This window comes from Coregonus lavaretus (genome assembly GCF_964263955.1).
Source record: "Coregonus lavaretus genome assembly, chromosome: 16".
Taxonomy (NCBI): domain Eukaryota; kingdom Metazoa; phylum Chordata; class Actinopteri; order Salmoniformes; family Salmonidae; genus Coregonus; species Coregonus lavaretus.
The window spans coordinates 24,490,878-24,501,899 of record NC_140003.1 but is presented as its reverse complement, the minus strand read 5'-3'; the positions used below and the strand labels follow the sequence as shown (position 1 = coordinate 24,501,899).

The 11,022-nt window shown below is 40.8% G+C and overlaps 1 protein-coding gene across 1 annotated transcript; it reads right to left on the bottom strand.

The window, feature by feature from the left end:
- Positions 1-4,806: 4,806 nt before the first annotated feature.
- LOC311143447 (sterile alpha motif domain-containing protein 9-like) lies at positions 4,807-10,277 on the bottom strand. The gene is made up of 2 exons (XM_084179263.1): positions 10,194-10,277; positions 4,807-9,935 (listed from the first exon to the last, which is right to left on the bottom strand). Exons 1-2 carry the CDS (start codon positions 10,215-10,217, stop codon positions 5,391-5,393), a joined length of 4,569 nt encoding a protein of 1,522 aa, XP_084035389.1. The 5' UTR covers positions 10,218-10,277; the 3' UTR covers positions 4,807-5,390.
- Positions 10,278-11,022: the final 745 nt, after the last annotated feature.

Here is an 11,022-nt window from a genome sequence, read left to right as displayed (position 1 = left end):
CAAACACAGCAAAAGACATGTAGAGTTCAGATTAAGGATATTCATATGAGGATTTGCTTTAGAACCTCAGATTGGGCTGTTACAGTATGGCCCTCTCCTTGGACCTTCTCTTCCAATGCATTTTGAGGAGGAGGGGAGGAAAGCGGATGCAAGGAATCAAGGAAAATTGGGAAAGAGCCATGGAGAAGTACTAGGGGTTGCGGTCATGGGTAGTGTGTTTCTATCAGTGAGGAGTGCTAGCTAGGGTTTAAGGTCGTCATGTTGTTAGGTTATCTCCTCCAGAGGCCCTGGGTTGGTTGTTTGTCCCCCTGTGCCCTTGGCTGGCTTAGGTCAGTGGGGCCTCAGGCTGGGGCCACGAATCAAACTAAAGGCCCTGTGTAAAAGGCAATTGCATGGAAACTCACTTATTAATGGCTGGTAGGGAACACAGGCCTATTATTTTATCATTTAGCAGACGCTCTTATCCAGAGCGACTTACAGTTAGTGAGTGCATACATTTTTCATACTGGCCCCCCGTGGAAATCGAACCCACAACCCTGGTGTTGCAAGTGCCATGCTCTACCAACTGAGCTACAGGAGGCCTATGGATGCAGATGCGAACTACAACAGGATCAACTCTCACTCAGGCCTGGCTGTTATGGCCATGGCTGTTTCCATGCACTTCATTATGATGTCTAGTTACTGATTGACTGATAGACTGATAGCTCTGGGGCAACATAGCAAGAAGGGCCCTTGAATACATAACACTGGTCATAATACTGTGAAGTAGATGATACTACCAGCATCAACCGAAACCCAGACCGAAACCCATCTGTCGAAACGTTGGTTAATTCATTAATAAATAAATTGGATCGGAGCAATAAAATGTGTGGTGACCTTCTTTTTCTTTCTAACTACCAGAATCATACCAATAGAGAGAAAGATACAGTATGTCATTTTTATAACATATAACAAACAAATCTTTCTCAGATGGTGCAGAACTTCACTGAGGAAACAAGCTTTGTTATTAGCACTGAAAGGTAATATATTTCCCTCACTTGAATGCACAGAACCTCATCATGTAGATATGCAATATATTTAAAAAAGTAAAATAATATGTCCTGTTTGCCTTCAATTTGCAGATGAAATTTATGACGGCTACCATGTTGTGTTGAAGTGACTGGAGGAAAGGTCTGGAGTGGAGTGGATGGTTTCAGATCACTGTCCAAGTGTCTGGAACCTATAGGGCTTGTTGAGGAGCATTAGACTTTGTAACATTAAATGGTGCAATTGTACAGTGGGGAAAAAAAGTATTTAGTCAGCCACCAATTGTGCAAGTTCTCCCACTTAAAAAGATGAGAGAAGCCTGTAATTTTCATCATAGGTACACGTCAACTATGACAGACAAAATGAGAAAAACAAATCCAGAAAATCACATTGTAGGATTTTTTATAATAATAATATGCCATTTAGCAGACACTTTTATCCAAAGCGACTTACAGTCGTGCGTGCATACATTTTTGTGTATGGGTGGTCCCGGGGATCGAACCCACTACCTTGGTGTTACAAGCGCCGTGCTCTACCAGCTGAGCTACAGAGGAGGACCTTTATGAATTTATTTGCAAATTATGGTGGAAAATAAGTATTTGGTCAATAACAAAAGTTTCTCAATACTTTGTTATATACCCTTTGTTGGCAATGACACAGGTCAAACGTTTTCTGTTGCTGGTATTTTGGCCCATTCCTCCATGCAGATCTCCTCTAGAGCAGTGATGTTTTGGGGCTGTCGCTGGGCAACACGGACTTTCAACTCCCTCCAAAGATTTTCTATGGGGTTGAGATCTGGAGACTGGCTAGGCCACTCCAGGACCTTGAAATGCTTCTTACGAAGCCACTCCTTCGTTGCCCGGGCGGTGTGTTTGGGATCATTGTGGCTTAAGCAGGGGGACACGTCTTTCACTGCAGGATTTGAGTCCCTGGCGGCGTAGTGTGTTACTGATGGTAGGCTTTGTTACTTTGGTCCCAGCTCTCTGCAGGTCATTCACTAGGTCCCCCCGTGTGGTTCTGGGATTTTTGCTCACCGTTCTTGTGATCATTTTGACCCCACGGGTGAGATCTTGCGTGGAGCCCCAGATCGAGGGAGATTATCAGTGGTCTTGTATGTCTTCCATTTCCTAATAATTGCTCCCACAGTTGATTTCTTCAAACCAAGCTGCTTACCTATTGCAGATTCAGTCTTCCCAGCCTGGTGCAGGTCTACAATTTTGTTTCTGGTGTCCTTTGACAGCTCTTTGGTCTTGGCCATAGTGGAGTTTGGAGTGTGACTGTTTGAAGTTGTGGACAGGTGTCTTTTATACTGATAACAAGTTCAAACAGGTGCCATTAATACAGGTAACGAGTGGAGGACAGAGGAGCCTCTTAAAGAAGAAGTTACAGGTCTGTGAGAGCCAGAAATCTTGCTTGTTTGTTGGTGACCAAATACTTATTTTCCACCATAATTTGCAAATAAATTCATTAAAAATCCTAAAATGTGATTTTCTGGATTTTTTTTCTCTCAATTTGTCTGTCATAGCTGACGTGTACCTATGATGAAAATTACAGGCCTCTCTCATCTTTTTAAGTGGGAGAACTTGCACAATTGGTGGCTGACTAAATACTTTTTTTCCCCACTGTATAGATTGTTCATAGCTCACCCTATATATAATGTTTCTGTCCAAACATGGTTCTGTCTGTTTTACTTTTTGGTATTTTTATTTTTGTATTAAGTTATTGATACATTTTGATGAGATGTGTAATTCATTTATAAAACATGGTTCATTTTAAATACCTTTATTACTCCTGCAAAATGGACATGTTTTTTTAAGTCAGTACCATGAAAATCTATATAAAATCACTCAAGTTTGTCAAATGTATCATAAAGTGTTGTTCAAAGAATATACTACATTATTGGCCTTCCTTTGGTACAATCTGTAGTTGTTGATTTGTTTGATGTTACATATTAGAAGGCTAACATTAGTTTCTGCGGTATCAGTACATATGGTATTATAAATTGAGTGGGGACCAACTGTTTTGTAGGGGTCACACTAAAGTATTCATTCTTATACTTACTTTGATTTCATCTACAAATTATCATATCTTTCCTATCCACATGGTTTCTGTTTATTCAAAAGTGGCTTGTTTTGCAATACTACAGTGTTTCAAAAGTGATGCAAACTCTTTGTTTGCTTCGTACCACAATTGCTTTACCTATTTAAACATATTAATTAAAATAATCCAGACAAATATTTCAACCCCCAATACAGAACTACAGATAAGGCAAATTACCAAATAATATAATGTATGATGTTTAGCTAATGATTCTATTCTGCTTCTGTTATTTATCTCCCATTTTATGTAACATTTTATGTACAGCATATCAGTTCTTCCACATACCTGTCCTGAAATTGAAATAGCTTGATATTGTCCAATATGTTAAGGAAAGTATTACATTTTAATGAAAGACAATCTTAAATTTAGACTTGACTGCCATGACAGTGATGATGTGATTTCATTCAACATCAAGTATTTTGCACTGCTCTGCACTATTCTTCTGAGTTCAATTTATTATTCAATGGCATGTGTTATAAACAAAATCAACTCTGTCACTCTGTTCCAACTAAAGAAAGCACAGGTCAGGGCCCAGAGAACACTTGTATGACACAGGAGTTGTGAAACAGTATGTGGTTGGTCCAAGGGCACTTGTTAGGTATCATATTGTTGTTTTCGTTTCTGTTCACCCCTGACACATCCCCTCAGTTCCTCTGTAGTAATAAGGCTAAGTCTTATACTAAACTTGTAGGCTATCCTCACACCAATCTGTCCTCAACTTGGGCTTCAGCTTTGTCCAGAATGCCTGTAGCTTAGGATGGGGCCAGTCCAGGTACAGTAGGTCCTGGTGGTTGTCAGTCACCAGCCTGGCCAGCCCCAAGGTCAGACTTGACAACATGATTGGACATCTCACCCTAGTGCATTTCTTTTTATGTACTCTGTTCATTTTTGTACACTTTATATCTTGTCAAAAACACCTACCACAAGTTGTGGTGAAAGTATGTTGTACATTGATGAATAGCAATAGAGTCAGATACACATTTTGGTAAATGTATGACAAAATGTATCTTTCTCTGTTTAGTATTAAGCTTATGGCACTTCCTGCGACAAACATCTCAAAAAAGTTTTTCTTATAGACATAGCAAGGCATCCTACATCGTTGGCCTGAAGGGAGAGTGTGGATGGAAAGAAGGTCCGTGATGATTGCCTGAGCCAAGGTTGTTCCTGTGTATTTAGGCTTTCCTTACACCAATCTCTCCCTAACTTGGTCTCTAGTTTACCCAGCATGCCTGTAGCTGGTTAGGATCCTGGGGCCAGTCCAGGTAGATCCTGCTGGTGGTTGTCAGTCACCAGCCTGGCCAGCCTCAATGTCAGACTTGACAACATGATTGGACATCTCCCTCTAGCACATTTCCTGTGAAGTACTATGTTCACTTTTGTACAACAACACAAAAGGTGTGGTGAAAGTATGTTGTACATTGATAAATAACAAAAGAATCAGGAACATATTTTGATCAATGTTTGACAAAATGTCTCTTTAGTGTTATCATTAATAAGCTATTTGTATTTTATTGTAACAGAGTTATTGCATCAAAATATTATTATATTTCGCACATGCTTGAACTTTACACCTTTCTATGGCACTTGTTGATAATGGGGTACCTCACCCTACTTCATCTAAAATAAGGGACACCACAGGAGACAAATTATTACTATAACACACCATGTTATTTTACATGTGGCATTTAATAGAACAAATACATCATTTTTATTCAGGAAACATCATTGGAGTATTTACTACATGTTATGATATTGAGTGCTTTGGAGTTTTTTGAACAAACAATAATTTTTACAAACATCAGTGCATTTAGAATGTTGGAAATATGTTTAAGTGGAAAGCTGCACTGCACATATGAACATCAAAGATTGATATCGATATCACTTAAACAAACATATATACAAAATATTAAACAAACATATATACAAAATACAAACAGTAAAACAAAATTGGAATGCATATAGTAGTAATACTAAAACCAAATACAATAGAAGTAATATTTCCTAACTACATTTTAAACCTAATTGTGCTTTAAAGAAATACATCCTGGAGTCTTTGCTAGAGATATAACATTGCAACAATGTAAAAAATAAATCCAGGTCAGATAATGTATAATGTTGAACAAATTGTTAAGACTTAGAACTTAATTTCAAAAGTAAACCTATTTTTTGTGTGATTTATACAGAATCTCTACAGAATATTTTCAAGATGACAGTGACTGATATCGCATAATTTGTGTCTGACTTCATATCAATTGGGCTCTTCTTCAATCGATGTCAAAAGCCAGTGGGCCTTTCATTGAGAAACCAATGAAAAATGATACTTTTGATCCCTGCGATTTTCCACAGAGTTGACTTTTGTACATTGCATTGACTTCTATCTTTAAGCCTACGGACCTGGTATCTGCCAGAATGAATTTCCTTTGTACCTCTCCTGTCACCCTGCAAAGGAGCTCCTTGACTCTCTCGTGCTTCCATATTTTTCCATTTTCCCAAAGTGAATCAAAGTCTTCTGGTCTTACACACAACTTGATTTCCCTAAGGCAAACTAGGCGACCATAGCCCAGCTTCTTCCCCAAGAAGAAATGGACAACAGGCAACTTTCCATTGATCACAGATTTCATCTCATTCCAGAATGATGTCTTCATCTGTGACACATAGCTTCCCAACTTCTGAGACGCCACAGGTGCAGGTTGTGACATAAGGATATGTTGTGGCCACAGCAGTGCCACGGCAATGAAGTGCAATGCCAAACTTTCACCATATGGGATTTGACCTTGAAGAACTTGGCAAAGAAGATTAATGAGGATCGTGTAAGGGCGAAGCTGTTGAGATTCCGGTTTGATACTGTTTAGCACAACATTAGCATAGATGAAGTTGACCGTTTCTCTAACATTCCTTTCAGGATTTTTACTCAGAATTAAGTCATACTGCTGGACTATCTTTTGCATCATGTCAACTGAGGTATCATTGGAGAGGCAATTTAGAATCCCAGAATGAGTATCAGCTTTTCTCATCTCCAAAAATTGCCTTCCCTTGTGAATCTGGAGCATGATGCTCAGGTTCTTGTTTTTCATCAATTCTGTGGAATCCGTCTTGCAAAAGAGGTCACTGTATCGATGAAAGCACCGGAAGAGCTCCTGTCGAGTTCTTTCCTCTCGACTGTCTTTCAGGGTGAACCTGGGACCCAAGTTGACATAAATGCTGTCAAGAAAATCAAAGTGCTTCTTCATGTTATGTCTGAGGTTGTACAAAATATATTCAAACTCCCGGAGAATGTAGTAATACGAGGCATGTTTGTGATGTCTGGAATCGTTCGTCGCAACATCTTGGATTGTAATTCTGCCAGAGAGAACCTCACTCAGAATGTCATGACGGACATTGCCTGAAGAAAACACTGGAATCTTTTCCAGTATTTCGATAATGATGACTGCAACCTGAATTTCTCCAAGGCAACCTGCAGTGTTGAAAGGGCTGTTGTCTCTCTTGTTTTGTCCTCTCAGAGTAGCCTCCTTCTTTGCAATCTCCTGTGTTTCTCTGAAGGCCTCTGTTGCTGACTGGGCCATTCTGAGATAGCCTTTCAGCTTTTCAGGTTTTATGGGATCTTCTTTGTCACTTTGTATGGCACTCTTTAGCTCATGCTTGATCACTTGTGCAGATGTGTCAGAAATGTAAGAGCTATCTCTGGAAAGATCTTTCGCATTCTTTGCCCAGTCCTTCGCCTCCCTGAAATCCCTTTTCTTCAGGTATTGGTATCTGGCAAGAAGCTGAGCGATGACAGCATCTTTTTCAAAGCGCTTGGCTGCATTGAATAGCACATTTTCTTCAACACCTGGTGTCTCCTTTGCAATATCCTGGATGAGAGGTGAGAACTGAGAATCTTCACCCTTGACTGAGTGATGTCTTTTCACTAACATGGTGTGAACATCCTTCATGAGTTTGTCTTTGCCCTGTATGCACTCATAAAGCTTGTCTGTGGTGAGCAGTAGATCTGTAATCTCAGCTTTGGTTACACTGTATGTGGTTGTAAGCTCCTGCAAACAGTGCACGGCCATGCTTGAGTGGATCATTCTCACTGCCTCGAATACAACCTTAGCCTCCTCTGTGCAGCAGGTCACTAGAGTGGAAAACTTCCCAAATCCAGCCTTAACATCGGAGGATCCACTATGTGGCTTGGTCTGGAGCCCAAGAAACTCTTCACAGAGAGAGACTGAGAGCGTTGCACCCTTGCAGTAGACATTCAACAAGACCAGAACAGCAATGAGTTGTCCATGTTCGTGATTTATGTTGAAGCTCTTTAGGGTGTTGCGAGCCACACCCTGTATATACTCGGGTGAAAAGTTCTTCTTCATGATCATGAAAGCGTAGAATGTATCTGCATTCTTGTAGGTCTTCTCAATCTCCTCTAGTTTTTTCTCGAACTGCCACTGCTCCATTTCAGAGAGGTTATTGCCAATGTACACAGTGTCTTCAGTTGATTCAGTCTTCTCCCAAGACTCAGCCCTCGTGCAATTGAGTAGAATGACCAGCGGGGACCGAGATCCAATGTCCCTCTTGACACATTTTTTCTCAATGAGCTGCTGCAAATCATACACGTCATCCATTTCCTCAAAGTCATCTAGCATGAGCAAAACAGGAATCCGGGGCGACTGCTCTGTTGTCTCATACATCAGCAGCTTGACCACTTGCTCGGCAACAACAGCATGATCAGCAGTTCTGTCCTTCAGAACAGCACAACGGAACTTGTCTTTCAGTGCCCATAATATATGCATGGCTAGTGTAGTTCCACCACATCCTGGAACATGGAAAAGGTTGAAGGACACACAAGATTTTCTCAAAGAGCTCAAAGCTGGTAGGACAGTGTTCATGATGAAGTCGAACTTGTCCCGTTTGATGAATGGCATGGATCCTGGCTGCTCAGAGAAATAGAAGTTCCACCATGACACCTTTCCTCCTTTGTAGAACTTCTCCTGGATAAGGGCCTTGTCTTCATTTCCACCCTCACACTGGTTTACACACAGAACATTCAGGGTGTCCAGGCTGCTCTCCTCTTTCTTTTTGAACAGCACTTTGCTTCCTCCTCCACAGGGTAGGAAACGGCTGGATTTCCGGTTGTCTGACCACAGGCTGAGGACGGTGCCGTTAACCTCAGCAAAACTGAGCTCATAGATTGACCTTGCTTTAATGTCTAATCCATAGCGGGCTTCAATCAGGTCCCTCCAGCAGGTGAATGCTTCTTCATTTTCACAGATGCAAAGTATTTGCTCTATTCCTTTGAGCTCCTGCCAGAATGTGCTGAAAGTCTCAAGTAGAGGGTCCATTTTCTCACTCACAGTAGAGAACAATATGAAAATAACCAGGAATCTCTTGTGTGGTAGCACATCTTTCCGGCACAGGAATGAAATCACATTTCGTACAGACGCTCCTTTCTCTATCAACCAGTCATCTACATCTGAGGGGACCTCTCCTTCGATACCCCCATTGCAGAGGATCCAGCTGGTGTTTCGAGTCAGTTTTAGCTTGCTAGCAATGTCTTCGACAGCCTCTGTGATTTTATATTGTACTGGCAAGTGGACATTTATTGTACTCTGGTCTTCAAAGTGCTTCATCAATCCATTTTTTGTCGACTCTGGGTCAAAGTCCAAAACAGCAGTTGGGTTCAGTTCAGGAAGAAATCCCAGGGAGTCCAATTGAACTAAATGTGATTTGTTGGTCACTATCACATACCGCTCGAAGTGGGATTTGTCTAAGGATTGGGATCCACCTGTTATCATTTCACTTAGTCTGGAGCCCTGGACACTACTCTTAACCACACTAAGGCGCTTTTCCTCCGCTTGTTTTCTTAGCTGTGATAGCTGTGACACATTGCAGACAAATCTATTGTATTCTTCCATCGGCTTGGCAAAAGTGGTTAGTGCAAGGAGATCCCTGCTGCTGCTACTATCACGAATGAAGAATAGTTTTTTCTCTTCTTTCTCCATTTCTTTGCTTTTGGACTTCCTCTTTGATTTCCTTGTATCCAAGCTGAAAACATGATAGATGTTCTCTTGACAGATCACAAAGTCTGGCACGATGTCCACTTCTATCACATACTTCTCTGATGATGTCATATCGGGATTGAGAACCTCAACAAATCGAGGTGGTTTGATGCACATCTTGGCTGCCTGGATATGTTTATACTCAAAATGACCCTCAATGGCTTGTGGCAGAGCATTGACATATGCCTCTTTGTCCTGGACGCTAACTCCCAAAACTTGTCCATGAACAAAGTCTGGCTTGTCGCCAACTCCGAAATGTATGGTGCCATTAGTGCGACTATTCATGCAGGCTGCTGCAAATCGAATAACCTCATCAGTGAACTTGTTCATTTTGCTCTCCACAGCTGCCTCTGACATATGGATGTATCCTTTATATTCATGACAGGGTTCAATATAGTCTGATGCACCTGATTCTGTTACATCAAGAATCCTGTTCGCCTTGTATCGGCAGGCATCATGGTGTCGATGAAAAGGGTACGGCTTGCACGGTCTACCAGACTGATTTGTTGTTGGGTTACTCAACTGCACTTTCTTAAGTTTCAAAAGCTCATCTCTCTTGTGAATGATCAACTTTGCAGGCCCCAGTGTGACACCCACCTCTAGTAAATCAGATTTCTCTAAAAGTAAAAGACTGGGCCCATTAATGTTCTGCTGAAGCAAGATATTTGCAGATTCACTGTCTATACAAGCCTCGTTGAGAGCCCATTGTTTCACTTGATGTTTATTCCAATCCTTGATCTCAGCTGGCAGGTCAGTTGGTTTGTCATCTTCATTCTGAAATAAAATAGTCTGATTTCATTCAAATGTATATGCCACTGTATATAGATGTTAACAATAAGATTATTCACAGCTGATTTAACAGTGTTTTATCCCATCTAAAGCTATGACCACAAGCAGAGCATAACCGATGTGTATACTGTATAAACCAAGCAGAAAAAAATGTGAAAGACAACCCCAGATTCTGAATGTAGTCTCTGGTGTTTCTGAGAAGACAGCATATTGTGGAGAGATTATTTATTCTTTGTTATATACCTTGATTTGGACTTGTTCAGCCATACTGAAATCCTTTGGATCCTTTTCACTGAAGTGGTTCCTCAGTCAAACTTATAGAGAAGCTGAAAAACAGTTCAACATTATATTCCATTACATGAAATTCAATATAGTTACCCATTGAATAGGCCAGAGACATACGCAGTTAAACCAACAAAACTTGATTTACCCAATTTGTTTTCTGTTTTCACCATGCCCGCATAAAGGCTGTGCTGCCGTGTTGCTGTAAACATAAAACAAGGAGGGGAAGACTATATTATTGTGAAACTGTGAAAGGATCCCACCACAAACATTGTAACCAAGGTGTTGCACACTCACTGATCCAATCGCTTCCAAATTTGTTTTGAATAATGCCCGAGGCACAAACAATTTCAATGAACAGATTAAATCGCAAAGTCAAATTAAAGTGAAATGAAACAATTCAGTTCCGATTCAGGCTATGAATGTAGGCCCCCTAGCAGCTACTCTGTGTAAGACAAGATGTAGCCGCGGTCTGCAAATCACAAAAGAAGGGAGCTGGGCGTCTAAGAAAAAACCCAAAATGGTACAAATATGCAGTTGTAATGAATCCCAAATAAACAAATAATGAATAGCTTATAATTATGTACTGTAATTACCATTTGACCATATCTGTCACGCCCTGGCTCTGGGGACTCTTATATGTTGAGCCAGGGTGTGGAGTTTCTATGTGTTATTTTCTATGTTGTGTTCTAGTTCGTGTTTTCTATGTTGGCCAGGGTGGTTCCCAATCAGAGGCAGCTGATTCTCGTTGTCTCTGATTGGGAACCATACTTAGGCAGCCTTTTGGCAC

Bases quoted from the DNA above. Each gene is read 5' to 3' on its own strand.
- LOC311143447 (XM_084179263.1), bottom strand. From the start codon at position 10,217: ATGGCTGAACAAGTCCAAATCAAG. The intron at 9,936-10,193 runs GTATATAACAAA...ATTTTATTTCAG, and splicing joins CTGAACAAGTCCAAATCAAG to AATGAAGATGACAAACCAAC.